Source organism: Nicotiana tabacum, chromosome 22 (assembly GCF_000715075.1).
Source record: "Nicotiana tabacum cultivar K326 chromosome 22, ASM71507v2, whole genome shotgun sequence".
NCBI lineage: Eukaryota > Viridiplantae > Streptophyta > Magnoliopsida > Solanales > Solanaceae > Nicotiana > Nicotiana tabacum.
Window position 1 is genome coordinate 120,659,542 of NC_134101.1, and position 19,837 is coordinate 120,679,378.

Here is a 19,837-nt window from a genome sequence, read left to right on the forward strand (position 1 = left end):
TCCAAGTTGAGGCTCCTCAGAAGTAGCAATATCAGCTAATACCCACAATCCACAGAAGATAAAAAGTACAGAATAAAAAATCAATCAAATAAGGGCGTATTTCAATTGTCAATGTGTATACAGGTGGATAACAAACAGAGGAATGACCAATGATTATAAGACTACACACTTGAAAGACTGATAGAGATCCATCTCTGAAGAAGAAAAAAGAACTATTAGATTTCACTATAAACTCTACCTTTTTCTTTTTCCTCCAAGTTGAGAATGAGCAGCTGGAAGAGTAACTCTATTATACACGATGTTGTCTTCTAAAATTTCAGTATCAAACTAACATGAGATCCTAAACCAATTCCATCAGCAAAGGATCACCAGCTGCCATGAGTCTTATCAACTTAATAAAATCAGATTCACTGGAGACAACCAATGGGTGCACAGCAGGTACTTGAGCTGAATAAAGATTTAACAAATTGGTCGACGATGCTCCTGTCTTATAAACCATTTTATTCAGCAAGGTGTCAAAATTCTGAGGTAAATCCATGGCCATGAAGAACATGGGTACAGCAATTTTGTGGTGTATATCCAGATCACCAACTAGGTCTACAAGATCAATAAAGTCCTGAATGAAACGTTGAGGAACATAGAACACCTCAGAGCCGCACAAGGCGATGCTTTGGTCAGTTGGGCCATTCTCCTTGTAATTGACTTGTAGGTGAACTGGCATTGTGCTTACTACTTTCTTCACCATATCTGCTTGCTTTACAAACCATGAGGAGTCCTTCCCGTTGATCATGTTTCGAGATGTAGGCACCTGATTCAATTGTGGGATGAATATTTGTTTTTGGGATAATTAATTTCCATGATGCACAGGTCATATATGTTACCTTATTGGCGATCCACAACTTAGATTTGTCGGCTTGCAAAAGGTTCCAGTAGTTCAAGATTGTATTGTCCTGTAGGAAGAGAAATCCTTCTGTGCTATTAAATCTTTCGAATATCCTTGGAAGATACCTGAGAATGGATTTGAGTGTCAGCAACAAATGTACAAACCAGCTCCATTCACATGGAACCAATCAACCTTTACAAAAGTAACAAACAAATTCAAAGTACTAATTGTATTAAACACGTCTTATTATGAATTACAGAAAATGGCCATATAATAGAATGAAATGCGCAAATCAACATGAACCATTCACTCCCAGAAAAGGAATGTGTTGATACTAGAATATTTTGCAGAAGGACCAGTTTCATACAAAGGTGTCACTAGATTACCATAAATAGGACTTCAACATATTCTTCACTAAGGAATACTACCTATAACTGTTAGCCAGCTCATACAACCCCTGGGCTCCCAACCCAGCCTTTTTAATAAATGCGCAAACCTTTGCAACTTTGTCTCCTACCCTCAGCACATTGCTCCTCAAAATTCAATATAAAAACAATCTACATACAGAATACAAGCCTCAGGGAAGAAAGATATAGTTATAGACCAGAGGCAACCAATAATGTTACATGGAAATTCAGCCTTAGAGGCCCATTTCCACAAGATGAGTGTCGTAAAAATACAGATGTTAGGTTTTGGTAGTATGGTATACAAAATTGGACAAGATTAGAAATGATCACACTAAACAAATGATACAAGTAGCACACTTAAGGGATAAAATGACAAGGAAAACCGAAGATTGTTTGGTCATATCGTACATTTCCCAATACACCAGCCAAAGGCACCATGTTATGACGACTGAAGGTGCCAATGAAGGAAGATTGTCTCAAAAGACCAACAATGTCTTGGAATCAATGCATACCTAGTGAAGAATAAAACCTAATGGAAGCAAAAGATCCATATAAGTGATACCAACTAGGTCGGATAAAAGCTTCTAGTTGTTACACTTACGTTAAGTTTGGTATTTATCAGGAGTCTAAAAGCTCTTTCTAGACTGATAGACTATATACCAATGTAGGGATCACAAGTGCAAGATCTAGAGAACCTAAAAATGTATGACTAATGGAACCTCTAGTTGTAGATAACCCCTACTATGTCTTTAAGAAAATTACCTCGTATAGTGATGAAATGGTTCCAAATAGAGAAAAAAGTGTATAGACGATTCATATACCCGACCAACTTAATGGGTTGAGACATAGTTGATAGAATAGTTTGAAAGCTGGAGGGAGAAAAAAAATTCCATTTAACGAAACATGTCAAGTTTACTTGGATGAACCAAAAGAGAAAGTAGGCCATTTTTTCCTGGAAGGGAGTGTATTTTCAGTGATATCAAAATGCATGTATCGAAAAATTAGCTGGTTATACAAAATATGATGCAAAATGATGGGAAGTAATACTTTGTGTTAATCTTGAGAAGACATGCCATTAGATGGCAATACTAGTTACGTACTACTTAAATTCTGATAGGGTATGACTATGGTCACTGTATAAAGTAAATAATGATTTATTTTTATGAAAGTGTAAATAGAAGATAATGATGTCGTTAACTTACTTGTATGCTTGATCCAATTGTCCACGCTCAACAGCAAGATCTGCATCAGCTTGTGTTGACAGTATAACCACAGTTTTGAAGATCCTGCCATATAACAATCTCCATTCTAATGCGGTTTGTTGCACGGGCCCAGTAACAAACATAATTAGCACAACATTGCCAAAATTCTTCCTCCACCTTATCAAGTTCCCAATTTCGTAATTTACTGTACCTGATTCCTCAGCCCCAAGATGTACAGAAGGTAGTTTTCGGGGGACAAATTCCTTTTTATCTCCATGTTTAACAGCTGCCTTTTGCAGATCTAACTGTACTGCCATCAGTCTTGGCTGCTGATACCCAACAGCGGCCAAGTCTTGCAACCATGCAGCTGTAAGTTTGACGTCATTCTCGCTCCAAAACCCTTCTAGTGCCATTGAATGGCTCAATTCTAAGATTTTCTCAAACAACCTTTGTTTTTCAGATTTCCAAGAAACTAAAAATCTGATTAAGCGACCCACATTTACATGCAAATCTTTTTCGTCTGAAAATGGATATGCTTCAATATTGTCATCCCTGTGTAGAGTAGGAGGATACATCACAACAAAGCTGCCAATCTCCCATAACAACCGTTGTGCCCAATAACCTCTTAAGACATCAGAAGCCATGGTGCTGACTGACACTGGGAGCATCAACGACCAAAACGCATTATAGTGAAACAATGTGTTGAATGAATTGATAGGAACCATTAGGCCTTGAGGCAATGCCACTTTCGGGGCATGTTCATCAAATATAATATCAAATGCTTCTGACCCAGTCTTTCTTGTAGAATAAAAAACTGAATCAACATCAGGTAGCCCATTTGATATTCCATGTTGTATGTATTGCCTTCCTCCCGACACTTCAGTATAGAACTCTTCATGATTTACAAAACCAACACTTTCCAGTGGCAATCCTCGAGGCCAAACTGACCTTTGCCCAAAATGTATATAAGGATTGACAACAGTCTTATTCTCAATCTCAAGACTATACTGCAAAATCCTTTGCTTCTTAGCAGTGGCACCATCCAATTCCAAATCAAAATGCTTCCCAAGATCCCCACCAATCACTTCCCCACGATCATCAGCATCAAATATTCTCTTTGCACCATGTTGGATTGCAAAAAGATACCCCACGCTCTTCCTCACATACGAATCATAAGGAAGGAAATCCACCACTCTAAACCCCAAACTTGCTTGTTGCTCCAGAGAAAAAAAAATTGCACCTTTCAAGCTCCAATCTTTTGGGGTTCTTGAATTGCCTATTGCAAGAACTTGCCAACCCTTTAACCTAACAAGACTTTGGAGTGAACTGGAGGGGTAATTTGATACAGATACAACAATCCATTGCTCTGAGCGAAACGACGAAAACGGAGAGGACTTATCTAAAATTGGCTTTACTGAATCAAGATCAAGTTTTGGTAACTCTGGTTTTTTAATTTGGCTTTGGTGAGAATTCTGGAAGCATAGGAGTGAGGAGGGTACACTGGAAGTACGAAAATAAAAAAGGGCTGCCACACTAAGAGTCAATAATGAAATAACAGTGAGTTTCACAGAGTTCTCAGATACCCATGTGGAAAAGTCAAGATTTTTAGTCTCAGAATAATGTGCAGCTTTGTGTTTCAAGAAATGGGGTTTTGAAGGTTTAGGAGATGAATGATCTTGATTAACCATCATTAAATCAAAGAATTACCTCAAAATTACAGAATATAAACTAATTTCTGAAATGGGTATTAGCTTTAAAGCTCATTGATGCAACACCCTCTTCTTCAAATCAAATAAGAAGAAAATTTACAAGATTTACACAGATTACTAACTTGAACTGATGTAATTGCTATACTTTATATGGATAAAATTAAAAAGTATATTCTGATCTGAGACTGTGAGTCTCACCTTTGGCAGTGGAAGGGGCTCTTGAACTTGAATCACAGCTTCACTCAGTCAGTCAACAGGGAATACATACATCCAGAAACACACACTGAGTCTCTCTTTAATCGCCGACAATTTTGTTTGTTAACATTTCATATTCAGAATTCAATGAAATCACGCGCGCGTGAGATTCACAGCCTTGGCTTGTTTTCTTGTTATTAGCTCGCCTCGTATCAATCATTGGTGAATTTATACAATATATATTGCAACATACCGTAAGAATTAAAATTTTATTAATGAAACTGATTTTAAAAGTAGAGATAGTGTTGTTTATTATTATTACTATAAATAAAAGTAGGTTTCCAAATACTTCTTGTATAATAGAATAAACAAATTTGCCTTTGAAGTTAGTGAATGTAATTTAAGGAACAATTTAAATGAAACATGAGAGTTATTTTGGAACAAAAAGTGTTTTTAGTTGGAGTGGTAAATAACAATTTAGTATAGTACTTAATTTATGAACCTTCCACAAATTCTAATGATTCAAGGTCGAATAAATAATTTGAACAGTCTCAACAGTCTTGATAGGATGAAGATATTGATCAAGTTGTTTAAATACTAAACCAATTAATCTCACCTACTCCGTGTTATTGAGAAAGTCACCTAATTGTAAGACAACTTCTTTTGAAGTAACGAGATAAGCGAGTTCTAGATAGTTTTGACACTTACAAAATTTTGTGAAGATTCACTTAATACATGATATCGCTTGATCGAAGTAGAGTCTAGTAAACCAATTTCAAACAATAAAATTTAAAAATAAAACAATAATTTTCAAGAAAAGAACCTCTATTTGAATTTAAGGTGAATATGTGACTTATTATACTAATGGATGATTTTGCTTGTTTCTTAATATGCTTGTATCTAAAGAAAAGATAGCACTTTCTTTAGCATTTGTAATGTGAAGTTGATAGATCTATCGTGGAAGCCATTGGCCAACCTAAATTCATCTAACCCTTTAATGGAATTATTAAGTACTCATTATAATGTAAAATGTTTTTTCAAATTAAAAAAAAATCAGTACATATCAGCACTAAAATATGCCATATATAGTAATACTAGAAGGTGAGGCACTAATATTTGCCTGTTAGTTGAAGCAAGTCACGTTAAAAATAAATTCAGATACTTGGAGAGGAAATTGACTTGTATTAAAAATGAGACGTAGAGGAAATTGAGTAAAATATTACTCTTAGAGGAAAAAATTCAATTGTAGGAGTCAGAAACTCTTGAAGTAACTGCAACATGTTACTATATACAAGAAACACACATAACGAAGAAAACTGCGATCAGAGTAAGTAATTGAAGTGCTATATGTAGAAGAACATCGAAAGCTGAAAGTTGAAACTAAATTATGTGAGTCAGGATCATGTTATAGTGACAACGGAAAAAGGGTTTAAGAAAAGTTTAAAAATACTCCTCATCTATCTGTTGGGCTAAAAATACCTCTCTATCCACTTTTTTGGTTCACTTATGCCCTTTGACCGTCACGTCAATGCTGAATTAAAAATAATAAGTATTTAAATTTCACGTGGCAATTTCTTATTGGCCAAAATTAAAACATCTAACCTATTAGAAAGACCCACCCATATATCTACCGGTTTTTCATACTAACCCGACCCGAACAAAAAATTCAACTAAAAAAAAGAGGCTCCACTTCTATCAAACTCCATGGACAAAAGCTCCATGGAAGTTGCAGCGAACAGATTGACACAAATTTACTACGTGATTTTTTTTCTTCTTGTTATGTCATCCAGTTCAATTACACAAATTGCATTATATTCAAGATGAGTTTAATTTAATTATTTTCACATAACGGAAAGATCTCAAAGTGATTGCTCGGAGATATCATAAACCGTTGGACTACCCCTAGTTTTTCATCCCACATTATTGTCAAAAAAATCATTGGTTCATTCATGCTAGGCTTTTCTTGTTTGTTTAATGAGATTTTTGCATACCTATACACTATTGGAAATTTTATTAACAAAATTATCCATGTTTTGTTATTTATCCGACCTACACAAGTTTTGCTTACAAAATATATACATTCCACCTTAAAAAGGTTCTTAATCCATTCTTTGTGCTTTCAATCAAGGGATTTAATTACACTCTTTTCCTTTTTTCTCTACTCTCTCCCCTCTTCTATTTATATTTAGGGATTTAGAAAATCTAATCATGAGATCTAGTTTTTTTGTCCTTTATTGTGCATCATCACTTTCTCTATACGAATATTTGACTTTTGGTCGGTAATCACTTACGGAATAGTAGTAATTAACTAATTATTCATTAGAAATTGATGGTTTCCAGTTTGAGGACATATTTGTGTGTACCATCTGTTAATTAGCAATGTGCAGTTTGGCCAATTTCCATTCCCTTGCCCCATCTCTAGTTCTTTGCACAATGGTTCCATGTAATTATTAGAAACATACTCGATGGGGTAATAACTTGTCAAAATAAAATATTAGACTGCAAAATTCATTTCTATTTCTGCTGTAATTCAACGTAGAATTCTAAAGTGGGTTATTGTTACATTAGATCGTTTAAACACGATGAGCTACTGTTTTCTATCTTTAGCACAATGAATGACTGCTCAGTTGCTTCCTTTTTAGTTCTTTTTCGTTTTCTTTCACTTTAAATGAGTTGACTTCCTTTGCTTAACAGTCCACTTAAATACAATTTTTATACAAAATTTATATAATATGTTTTTGTATATTTTATATCTGATTTATACATAGTAAAAATAAATTTCATACAACTAATTATATATTATACAACTTATTTACAACTTTCGTACATTATTTCTACCTAGGGCTGTTCACCGACCCAAACCGAAAATCAAACTAAACCGATTAAGTAAACTGATTTTTTTTATTTGGATTGATTTTGGTTTTAAATTTTAAAAACTGATAATATTTGGTTTGGTTTTGGTTCTATTATAAAAAACCGAAAAATAAACCGAACCAAACTGATTAATGATATACAAAAATTAATAATTATTTATATACAATATAATATCTTTTTCTAAATAATTTTAAATATTTTATGCAATTTAATTGTTATTTTGAATTTTGATTTATCCTACTTATATCTTAAAAGATTACCTAAGCCCAAAGCAATATGAATCGGCCGATTTTCTTTTCCTTAAGAGACTTTAATTCTCTAACCCTCCGTATATACTTTTGTCTAACAAAAGAGTTAAAAAAAAATCCTACCATAAGAGTGAAGAAAGCAAACTCAAATTGCAGGACTACAGTGGCTAAAGCTTGAGAAAGCAAACTTTAAGTTTGTTTTTTTGTTCATTCTTTTCATATAAAGAGGTAAATAAACTTTCAGTTCCGAAAGAAATATATAAAAAAGTATAAATTTAGCAAATTATTTTCAGATTATTGTATAGTGTTGTTTCACTATTATCGACTTATTATTAGCTTACTAAGAACCGAAAAATCGAACCAAACAAATAACAACCAAACCGATGGTTTGTATTTAATTTGGTTTGGTTTTGGTTTTAAAATTTTAAAAACCGATTAAATTGGTTTGGTTTTGGTCTTAATCAAAAATCGATCAAACTGAACCGTGAACACCCCTATTTCTACCCAGTTTTATACAACTACAATATCATACTACTTAAATACAATTTTTATACAAATTTTATACAATATGTCTTTTGTATATTTTATATATAGTAAAAATAAATTTCATACAACTAATTAAATATTATACAACTTATCTACAACTTTCATACATTATTTCTACCTAGTTATATACAACTACAATATCATACAACTTAAATATAATTTTTATACAATATTTTTCAACTTTCATACAATATTTCAATTAAAAATATATATATAAACAACATAATATAATTTTTCTACAATTTTACTACAACTTTACTACAATTTCTGCAATATAATGTATGTCATGTCTTCTTCTTCTTCTTCTTCGAGTTTCAATCTGAAATTCAGCCAAAATCAAGTCTAATCTTCACCAAAACACCCTCAAAATTGAGATATAAACTCCAAACAATATTCCCAATTGTTTGCAACAACACCAAATCCAAACAAATAATGGTTTTTGAAAACCCAAATTCGAATTCAAAGCTTCAAAGCTTTTTAATGGCTGTCAATGGTGGAATTGCTGCTCTCTTTTCTTTTGCTCTACATTACTGGAATTAGGGATTGAGAGATAGATAGAGAAGTAGAGAGAGAGACAGAGAGAGTGCATGGGAAATAATTAATTCCTAATATAAAAGGATACTTATTTAATTCCTAAAGTGTATATAATTTATAAATTTGTGTATAAGAGGTAATTAAATTGAAATTTGAGTAGGGAGGATAATAAAGTTTCAAATAGTGTATAGATATGTAAAAATTCCGTGTTTAATTTGGTCATGAACCTTTATTCGATGATAATGCTATACATGAGATTAATCAAGAAAATAAACACATGTATCCATGGGTTAGATGGAAGTGGGGCGTCTTTTTTTTTTATTTGAACGTTTTATTCGGGTCATATTCGGGGTGGGTTAGTCCGAAAAAATGGGTAGATATGAATGGGTCTTTCTAATATGTTAGTAGATGTTTTAGTTCGACCAATAAGAAGTTGCCACGCGGAATTTAAATAATTATTTTTTAAATTCAGCATTGACCTAATGGTCAAAGGGTATAAATGAACCAAAAAGGTAGATGGAGGGGTATTTTTAGACCTTTATCAATAATTCAAAGGCATTTTTGACCCTTCTCCGCGGTAAGAATGAAATCACAACTTTCAGCATCTCAATCGACAATATCAAAAGTTATATATATACTGATAAAACTAAGTTCCAAATAAGAAATAATCGATGAACAGAAGAAATGCGATTGAAAATCAACTGAACATAGTTATCTTTTGTATTGAATATCATTAGCACTGCACTTGTCACTCATGATACCTTTCTATGATTTTACTTCTAATAACAAATGTATGTATCTGCAATGAATTTCCTTCAGAATGAATTTCCTGGAGACTATCTAATATCCTTTTTAAGGAGAGGAATTGCATATGTGCAACCGTGGCAAGTTCCTTTGCTCCTTTAGTGCTTTCTCTCCATCACACTGTTGATGGAAAGGCCATGTACTGTCTTGTTGACGGATCCAACCAAACCGAGTTTATCGGAGCTTGGATGGCAAGGTCTGTCAGAGTAATTTTTATTCAGAGGTTCATTTAATCATAAGATAGCCTCTGGAAGTCCCAATTTGCTGTTACTAAGGAAGAGTTGTCGCGGAATATCACATTTGTGGAGGCTTGAGACAGTCTCAGCTTGTGTCAATGTCAAAGATCCGGTTAATGCTAGCAATGGTTCTAACAGAAAAGCTTGACTCTCATTCTTCCTTCCATCATCCTTTCTCATTTCTTCAAGTAAGGCATTGGTAGTGTCTATACCTGCTCAAGATAGTAATGCAAAGAAAGGAAAGAAAATCATGTTTTTGTCCAATAGTTCATTGTCAAAGGAATTTATTTGAGTTGAACTAACCTGAAAGGTAACCTCCATGGACATAGCCACTAAATTTTTCACTTGTATGTTCTCCTGTGAAAAATATCCGCCCCACCGGTTCCTGACAAAAGAAAGAATGTCATTGCAACAAGAGCATAAATGAAGCGGTTTCTCAAAACATAGTTTCTTCTCATACCTATATTTATTTAGATTGGACACTGTAAATTACTATTGCTAACTGAGAAAAGAAGAAGATTGCTAACCTTAATATCATGGACGAGTTGATGATTTACATATATGGGGTAATTACTGTAGCTGCCACGCTGAAACCTATTATTCCACCAACGCGGGACTAATATGTCGGTGGCATCGGGGATGTCAGGCCCAAACATGTTTCTTAACACTTCCATTGCTTCTCTTAGTGTTTCTTGATCAGATTGAGATTCCACACGTTTCGACTCACCATTTGTCAAGGTTACCACCAGAATATTGGAGCCCGGGTAAGCATTTTCCATGTGCTGATAACATCAAAACAGATCAACAGCCAGCAAGGGTTAGTTTCTCAGCCCATAAGAATGACTGGATGATGCATTCAGCAGCAATACTAAATTACAGTGAATAAGTCCTCCATATAATAAAGCTAGTTGAAAAAAGCACAATTGAAAAAAATATAAGCCTGAGTCCTCCAAAAGCACAAGAGTACTTCTGTATTCTCTCAATGCGATGTCATAAGATTCAAAATTTATATGTAGTGTATATGATATGTGGTGCAGAGGCCAAAATTCTGCTCAGATGAGTGCACAATTGTATAACCAAGAAAAATTCTTTATGTCAAAATCAATGGATGGAGACGGATCGAGCACTGCACTAATGCTCACATAAGTAAGTGGTAATCAGGAAAAATATAGTGCACGAGAAGGATAGACTTCATTGTTAAAGTCATCAAGAACTTAATGAGAATAGTAACTGGAATATATATAAACTCCAGGATAAGAAGAGCATAAGCCTAGCCTACTCGGCTAATCAGGGGGAAAAAAGGTAACTGATTCTAATCCTACAGATAGACACATTTAGATAATTTGAGCTACCCCATAAACTGCACGTCTTATGCCCGAGAATAGCAATTGTAGAACTGCAAAGCTAATGCAAACACACTGCATAGTAGAAATGCTGAAGGTGATGTACATCTGAATTCTGATTACCATGACATAATTGAATATTGTGATAGCTAGGTCAATTGCCAAGTAGTAGCGCAACGACCCAACCCAAATAGGGAAAAAGAGAATACAACAACAACAACAACAAACCCAATAAAATCCCACGCTATCATTAAGATGCATGTGACCCACACGTATGGAGGCCCAGGATTATTTGTTGTTAATAAAATGTTAGGAGTACCTAATATGGGCCACATCATCACAAGTAACGACAAAATTGTATATTATCTTAGCTAAAGTACAGTTCTTATCATCAGTTTCCTGCGTTAATCCATTCATTAGACAGACAAATTAGGGCTGTCACACATGGTTTTGTTTTATTAGTAAATACACATAGAATGAGCTTGACTTCCAGTTCCAGATTCCTAATGGTGATTAAATATATGGAAATAATAGATTAAACTTGGAGCAAAGTCAATGTACTATTGAGCCCCTAAGAATACTACTTTAAGGCAGTCATTTTGTAGCAAAGGAACAGTCAGTATCTTTGAATAAAATTATATATCTCTTTGAATAGAGAAGAGAACATGAAAAAGAAATCCTCTTATCCCTGAATGTGACAGGACTTGCAGAAAAAACAAGATGAGGAAATAGTCCAGATGCAAGTAATGAACCAAAAGAATACAGTAATGTGTACTAGAGTTAGAGATATGGCAACATGTATTATAAAGACATAACATTTGACAATAAATTGTGCAGACCTGCCAGAAAGTGTAGTAGCCTCTTCGCTCGTGGGCGTAGATGAAGAACTCCTTCTCAGGTTCACAAGGCCAAAACTTATAAGGGAATTTGAGAAAGATCTTTGTATAAACCATCACATCCAAGTTTCTGATGGCTTCCATCTTCCATCTCTGTTTCAATTAATACAGATAAGAGCTTAATTTTAAAAAGCAGAAGAAAACTACGGTACTAAAGGTGAAGCTGATATCAGATGTATGTGTAATGGACGTAAAAAAGATAAAGAACTACGTATCATTTTCATTAATAATTTGATCACAAAACAAATAAAATTTCGCTACACTTTGCTTGTACAGTGTATCAATTAACCTTGTTAAATCAATCAAAATAAAAGGTACAGCAGCCAATCACCTCAAAAGCTACAACTTATTTATTTTTATTAGCTACAAAATTATGCTAATAGCCATTTCTAATAACTGATGATAAGCAACTTCACTATCTGCAATTCTTTAATATATTGGTGGTTTTACTCCAATATATTAAAATAAAGTAGTTGAGTGTTCATGATAGTTTAGGAGATTAATACTCCTTTATAAGACTAGTCTAAATTTGACAGCACACAAGTCACTAATCTTAATTTAAGCTCTCCTTTCTTAGATGCTAATTTGCAGATCCATTGAAGTTGTTCTTAAATCAATATAACATTCATATGCAGAAGATAAGGTTGTACTGTCTGCATCCAAGACATAAACTACCAAATGTAGAAAACTGTCCAATTTAACTTTTTAGCATTGAAACCACGTCAAGGCCAACAAGAAAACAAGCTGTATATCAACTGCAAATTCAGTCCAGTAGTCCACACTTGGCATATAACCACTTAAATCATGAATCTGAAAGATCGGTATCAGTGGAGACCATTTCAAATAACCAAGTCCAGAAATTAATGTTGGGTAGCTCAATGTCTAGAAATGCTGACCTCTTCAACATTGTTGGTATTTAATATACTACAGGGTCAGAATTTGCAGGTCACCAACTTTAGGTAGTCTAACCGGGAACAGGGGACCCATATTATATCCTAGCCATAGCCTCAAGCTATCACATTATTGGACTGTAATAAGTGCGATGCACTTTTTGTGAGCATCAAAGGCTCAAGATCTCAACAATCCATCCATGTGCACGTGAAGCAAATATCTATCATTTCTTACACCTTGTAATCTTAGGCATTAAATTATAGGGGGTGGACATAGAGGTAGATCTAGGATACCAATTTGACGCCTTCGACCTTTAAGGCTCTTACACTAAACTGACATACTTTTCATTTTAGTAATTTTTCTTACACGGATCGTATATATATATACTTATGTTTTGTATCAACAGTATTGGATTCAGTTTAATTCATTATCAAAGACTGCATCCACCTTGGGGTTTGGAAATACTGGATTGGATTGAATTTGTCAACAAAATGAAAGAGGAGACGTACAGGTAAAGGGGGTGTGAAGGAAATGAGGTTGCTTTGGAGAACACCAATGCTAACAGACAAAATCACGTAATTGGCTTCGTAAAGGGAACCATCTTCTGTTGACACCAAGACGCCGTTTCTCGAGTGCTGCACTTCCCGAACAACCTGCCCCATTTCCGTAAATTGTGAATTCTAAATTACTTTACCACACCAAAAATATCATAAATGTAGCAGCATTTATTCAGATGTAGGTATTTCAAAATCAACACAAACAACACAGTGGCCTAGCCTAGGCACCCCTATAAAAGAGACAAAAAACCAATCCCCTTCATAAGAATCTGTACAAAGTCAAACTACACTGATTATTTTGAATCAAGTTTTCTATAGCAAGCAGGGGCGGAGCTACCCCTTTCGGACGAACCCAATAATTTTTGTGCAAATTCTATATTTGTTTTGTGAAATTAATAGAATATGTATAAATTATTATTTCAGAACCCAATAACTTAAAAGAACTGTCCTAGTTCCGCGGGCAAAGGAGGTAAACTGGTGAAGGATCGTAGCCTCTTTGCTGTATTTAGTGGATCTTTGGACCCGCATTTGATTGCATTATATAAAAGTGGCTTTAGCCTCTAAATTTTGTTAATTTCAAGAAAAATTAACATGGTAAGTAATGTGTTGAATAGGAAAGTTCTCTCTTTTATGGTACCCATTATAATGATTAGGAACAAGTCTTTATCATTTTAGCTCTATCATCGTATCAAATCAATCCACAGAAAAGAGAAAACTTCAATTTGTATAAATCGAAAATCACTTTCTTAGGTTCTTTCATTTTCCTTTTACTTGGCTTTTCCCTACCTTTTAGTTTCCTTTTTCATTTTCTGTTTTATATCTAGTCAAGGAAAATCTTCCAATACCAAACTGCCTCGAGTTACTTTTAAGAGGTGATGAATCTTTAAATTATTACAACTTGCTTTTTACTTTAAATAGGAGGTAAAGCACATTTTAGGAAGATTTTTCAATTAAAAAGATAATAATAGTAGTATAAATAGTCCTTGGAATTGGAAAACGTCCTTTTCTGCAGACTCTTGGTGGGTCAATCAATCTTAACAGAACAAATTAAATAAAGATAAATTACTCCATGCATAAAAAACAAATCTTTAAACCTTATCAGTATCATTTTCTGTTCATCAACTTTGCCTACTATTTCTACAGTAGTTGTAAATTGGCCCATCACGAAACAAAAAACGTATATATAGTAAATATTTATATGTCATCTACCAATATCAGAGAAATATAAATTTTACCGTGTTGAGCTTGAGACGGCTGTCCGTAATTTTACCCTCAGAGGTAAAAAGGAAGTTTTCTGCCATTTTATAAAGCAAATGCTCATACCCTCTTTCGTCAGCAACTAGAAATTCTCTTTCTCCAAAATCCACATATGTTGATATTGGCTCGACCTCTGTAAAATTCAAAACAATAATTTCACATTTTTCAATCCCAGAATTCTTGAAAAAGAAAAATCACTTTACTGTTCAAATACTAAGGAAAAAAGGGGCAAAAATGATATAATGAAAATTGAAAAATTGACCTGCCATTTCAAAGTCGTGGAGAATGAAGTCAATCGCCAGCTCTATCGGTGTTTTTGGAGTACTGCAACAAAATCGAGAGTGACAATAAAATATTATTGCGAAAATTCTGTAAAAAAAAGAAAGAACCGAAAACAGAGTGTTATGTAAGTGGTAAATCATACGACGGCGTTTCAGGAGAGGATTCATGGTTGTTGTTTCCTTCTTGGCTTCTGAGTTTTTGAATTGCCGAGTCCACCGCTTTCTTGTACGAGTCCGCCGCTATTCCACTCGGAAATATCTTCCCACTTTAATTTGTAATGCAACAAAAACAAAAATTAAACAAAATCAATATCAATTAAAAAAAAAACACAAAACCATCATTATCACCCCAAGGACATCATCATTAAGTACACCAATACACACATAATATAAACTTATACTTCAAATAAATTCAATTTAAACATTTTACAGTTAAAATAAAATATATTTTTTACCATTACGAACCTGTGATCATAGATATTGTAACGGGCATTACTGTAATCAGAGAAGCAAGTACGGAGATTAGACTGAAGGGCAAGTTCCCAGACAGGATTAGACTGTTTACCACCGACGCCGGCGATCCAACCGGCGCCGAGTTCCACCGTTACTCCGCTGAATTCCTCCTTCCTTATCCTGCCACCTATCTGATCAGACGCTTCCAATATCATCACATCATCCATCCCATTCTCCGATAACACCTTCGCCGCCGTTAAACCTACAGAAATCAACAAATATTATTATTCACATCGCACTTTGTATTTGAATGCAGAAACATGGTTATAAATTTGAAGAAAGAGATCCAGAATTTGAATTACCTGAGATGCCGGCTCCGACTATGACGACAGAGCAGCGACGGGGAGTTGCCATAAAAGAGGCCGAGGGGAGGTGGGGTGGGGTTGGAGGTGTGGGGGAGAAGCAGAGAGTTAAAGGAGTCTTGAATGAGTATATAAGTGAGTCTGCAATAGGAGAAGAAATAGCGGGAGTCGGTTTTTATAGTTGGTTTCAACCGCTTATTGGGGAAACACAACTCTCTCTTTCCTTTATTTACTGTTATTATTATCACTAAGGATTAACGTAATTGTGTATAATTATCTATTTGGGAATGAGAGTTTTTCTTTTTTAGAAATAAATTATTCAGTTTTTTTATCGTCTCTAAATTTTAATCTTTATTTACTTTATTATTCACTAGGCTATAATATAATGCTACTAGAATCTTATGTCGGGTCATCGGGTCAGTTTGTACATATTATTAGGTTTCCATTGACACATATATTAAGACATGGACATATGACAAGAAAGTAGGAGTATCTTATAATTTTTGTCGTCTCTATAATTTAAACCTGGAACTTAATTATTCCTAATTTACTTTGTTGACAAAGATAAGAATTTGTCGTGGACTGAATTTCATATTTTTCTCTATCATCACTTGAAATCAAGAATTTTCTTTTAACTAGAAGAGTATAAAGTGAGACTATTTGTGAATTGAGACACGTGCTTTTCACTCATCGTCATCCGTAATAAGAAGGACCCGAAAAATATTACTCCCTCCGGTCTAAAATAAGTAAATTTTTTTATTATTTTCACACATATTAAGAAATTTATCTTTTAATATTAATATTTTAGGTAAACATGTGTATTTTTAAGAGTAACTTCGCTATGCTCTCAATCATAATTTCTATAATTTTCTGGGTCCAATAATCAGATTCCTGATTTACTTAGTTGATGTCACTCTTTAGTTTCCTCTTCCATCTGGTCAACCTTTATGTAAGCTTAAGCTATCTTCCGATCTGCGGTTTATGGTATTAGTTATTACTTTGGCCTTTCATGGACGCTATGGAATGTCCATGATATAATCTTCTAACAATTTAATCCTTTGTCTATGACCTAGACTAAATTCTTTCTTTTAAATTATATCGGAGTCTTCTACGGCTGAATGATTGTCAACACATATATTGCATGGATAATAGTCCGAAATATTAAGTGTATTCATAAAGTAACTAAGTGCCCGTTTGGATTGACTTATTTTAAGTGCTTTTAAGCCAAAATAACTTTTAAGCTCTTTTGTAGTGTTTGGATAGAGTAAAAAAGTGCTTTTAAGCCCTTGTTTTTAAGTTAAAATGACAAAAACAAGCCAAAAGCTAGAATTTCTAACTTATGGCTTAAAAGCTATTTTGACTTAAAATCCACTTAAAATAAGCCCATCCAAACGAGCTCTAACTCTGGATCATTGATTGAATAATTCCTTTTGTTCCTTCTCAGCTTTCTATAAATGTAAGCTATTGTTTTTCCTGGTCTTTGAGCCCCTTGTTGTGTGTATACTTAGCTTACCTTAGTTCCCACGCATGCCGGAATTTTCGTGCAACTCATATGATCTCGAATATTACTTTTGATTTTATTTCCCGTTCATTAGCCACGATAGGTGCCACTTTCTTATGGAGTGCATATAATGTTGTAGTGAGACTGTTGTTACAAAACCATTTCTTCTTCAAGTTACTATGCTTAGGTTGAAGCCTTCTTCCTTATTTCCTTAGCTAATCTTTTGTTGTAGTACTTGGGGGACACTCTCTGACTTTTGTGACAATGTGCATGTATAATTGAATGCAATACATCTGGTCATGGGACAATGTGCATGTATAACTGAATGCAATGCATAAGAAGTGAGTTAATAAAGTTTCTTGGTATGTCTTAAGATCATTACGCCTTTGATTAATATCATGAAATAAACTTTATCAACTTACGTATTTTCTGAGACCCATGAACATACGATAAAATAATAGGACATATGGGGAATCAAGAACATAGGCACCCCTAATGCTTCTATTAATAGACGCATTTATGAAAGTTGTGCATTTACTCATTTTGTTTGTGTCGTATGGATCATGTCAAAAGGAACGAAGGGATAGCCTTACCATACCTGAATCGATTCTCTTGACAATCCCTCTAACACAAGTCTTTTGCAAAAAATAAATAACGGCGGATTGAAGTAGGAAAAAATTCGTATGATATTCTTGAGAAAAATTGTACCATGCTCTCTTAGAATTGCATTTCGCACTGTTATTACATGATACAATCTCGTATGAATTACTGAAGCTCCCCTTCATTTCATTGTAGAGATGCAAGCATCTCTCTTAAGTGATTTTGAGAGGCTTTTAATCTTGGTTGGTGTGAGCCTACTTATGATGATGACTTGGCCACAAATCTCTTTAATTGTGCCACCTTGCTACAGGTGTAAGAGTCACTTATTTGGGCTATAATCCACACTTAATTGTTGCCACGTTGGGGGCTTATCCAAATAACTTAATTACTTAGTTAATCTCTTACTAAAATCCATAATTGTCCAATTTTCTACATAATTAAGATTTATCTCAAATTACTTAAAATACTACTCACTTTTAACACACTTTATATACCTTACTATCATGATCATGTGGTACTTTGTATGACACTAGTCCATAAATATGGGGTATTATAGTTTGGACCGTATTTTATCTCAAAATGTCAAACTTCGTCAAAACTCATTTTCTTTGATTCGCTTACCATTTCACCTTCACGAATTTGCTTATCCCTTATTTGAAATAACATAATACTTATAACCTCAAAATAATCTTGTCCTTGAACTGATTTCAATTATCTTATGACAAATCCAACGTACAATATTATGGAGTGTAACATCGACATAATCTTGTGAGGTGTAACAGTCTAACCACCACTTTGTAAAACTTACCTTTGAGTATCGGTGACACTCTTTTGTCACACAGGACTCCAGATGCTAACCTCCACTTCATCCACTGCACCCCAATATGTGCGATATCTTCGTCGATCTCCCCTCCCATTTCGATAACCGACCCAAAGTACTTGAAATTGTCACTACTTGGGATGACATGTGATTCAAGCCTTACTTCCACGCCAACTTCCCTCGACTTAGCGCTGAACTTACATTTCAGGTATTCCGTCTTCGTCCTGCTCAACCTGAAGCCCGTAGACTCAAGAGCCTGCCTCCAGACCCCCAATCTCTCGTTAACACTAGTTCACGACTCATCAATCAGAACTATGTCATCAGCGAATAACATACACCATGGCACCTCCCCTTGAATATGATGTGTTAACGCGTCCATCACCAAGGCAAATAAGAACGGGCTGAGCATAGAACCTTGGTGCAATCCCATAACAACCGGGAAATGCGCAGAGTCGCCTCCTATAATTCAAAAACTATTTGAAATCAATTATGTAATATTTAAAATCCATCCAAATTAGCAGTAAATTTAAAAAAGAAGTTATAAAGAATTTCTCTACTAGTAGTTAAGTTAATATCATAATCTGAAATAAGATATGCCGACATTTGGATTATAAATATAGCACTTAAGGTATAAAAAAGAAAAAAGAAAAAAAGAGAGAGAGAATTAGAGTATTGTAATATAAAAGAATATCCCTCTAGTATATATCAATATCAACAAGGTAGATTGAACTAATGTGCCAACTTACCCCTTCAAAAAAGAAAGAATTAAACGCACATATTTAAACTTGTTAAAAATCTAATTTTTACTATTCAAATAGAATTGATTTATTGAACCAATATTTGAGTTACAATTACTGATTCGAAAATTAACTTAAAAGTTTGGGCAATCTTTTTTTAAAAATTAAATAGTAATTTCGAGAATCTATTGGAGTTGGATGTTGAAATTTAGCCTTGAATTGGTCATTCAAAAATAGCCAGTGTTTGCAAAGTCATTGAAAAATAGCCACTATTTTGCTCCAACACGGAAAGTTTCAGCATAATATACTAGAGATCGGTGCACTTGTGTATGAACTTACAGCATATTATGCTGGAATTCCAACACGCAGAAAGTTCCAGTATATTATACTGGAATTATACTGGAGTTCCAGTATACTTATGCTGGAACTTCAGTATAATATAATGGAGTTCCAGTACATTGTATTGGAATTCCAGTATATAATACTAAAGTATTTTCCCCT

At 34.2% G+C, this 19,837-nt stretch overlaps 2 protein-coding genes across 3 annotated transcripts; both read right to left on the reverse strand.

The window, feature by feature from the left end:
• Positions 1-66: 66 nt before the first annotated feature.
• LOC107788771 (putative glycosyltransferase STELLO1) lies at positions 67-4,610 on the reverse strand. The gene is made up of 3 exons (XM_016610480.2): positions 2,493-4,610; positions 882-1,008; positions 67-808 (listed from the first exon to the last, which is right to left on the reverse strand). Exons 1-3 carry the CDS (start codon positions 4,181-4,183, stop codon positions 341-343), a joined length of 2,286 nt encoding a protein of 761 aa, XP_016465966.2. The 5' UTR covers positions 4,184-4,610; the 3' UTR covers positions 67-340.
• Positions 4,611-9,295: 4,685 nt separating this feature from the next.
• LOC107788770 (polyamine oxidase 1) lies at positions 9,296-15,836 on the reverse strand. 2 transcript variants are annotated; one of them, XM_075244441.1, is made up of 10 exons: positions 15,679-15,836; positions 15,329-15,578; positions 15,007-15,129; positions 14,845-14,906; positions 14,561-14,715; positions 13,278-13,421; positions 11,821-11,970; positions 10,166-10,420; positions 9,942-10,023; positions 9,296-9,850 (listed from the first exon to the last, which is right to left on the reverse strand). In XM_075244441.1, the coding sequence occupies exons 1-10, from the start codon at positions 15,728-15,730 to the stop codon at positions 9,636-9,638; spliced, it is 1,488 nt and encodes a 495-aa protein (XP_075100542.1). In that variant the 5' UTR covers positions 15,731-15,836; the 3' UTR covers positions 9,296-9,635. The 2 variants fall into 2 exon arrangements, with proteins under 2 accessions (XP_075100542.1, XP_016465965.1); XM_016610479.2 differs by lacking the exon at positions 13,278-13,421.
• Positions 15,837-19,837: the final 4,001 nt, after the last annotated feature.

What these genes read in the sequence shown, in the direction of transcription:
- LOC107788771 (XM_016610480.2), bottom strand. Translation starts at nt 4,183, where the DNA reads ATGATGGTTAATCAAGATCATTCATCTCCTAAACCTTCAAAACCCCAT. An exon ending in CAATTGGATCAAGCATACAA is followed by an intron (nt 1,009 to 2,492) that starts GTAAGTTAACGA and finishes ATCCATTCTCAG; the next exon opens with GTATCTTCCAAGGATATTCG. An exon ending in AGTTGTGGATCGCCAATAAG is followed by an intron (nt 809 to 881) that starts GTAACATATATG and finishes CAATTGAATCAG; the next exon opens with GTGCCTACATCTCGAAACAT.
- LOC107788770 (XM_075244441.1), bottom strand. Translation starts at nt 15,730, where the DNA reads ATGGCAACTCCCCGTCGCTGCTCTGTCGTCATAGTCGGAGCCGGCATC. An exon ending in TACAATATCTATGATCACAG is followed by an intron (nt 15,130 to 15,328) that starts GTTCGTAATGGT and finishes TACAAATTAAAG; the next exon opens with TGGGAAGATATTTCCGAGTG. An exon ending in CCATGGAGGTTACCTTTCAG is followed by an intron (nt 9,851 to 9,941) that starts GTTAGTTCAACT and finishes TATCTTGAGCAG; the next exon opens with GTATAGACACTACCAATGCC.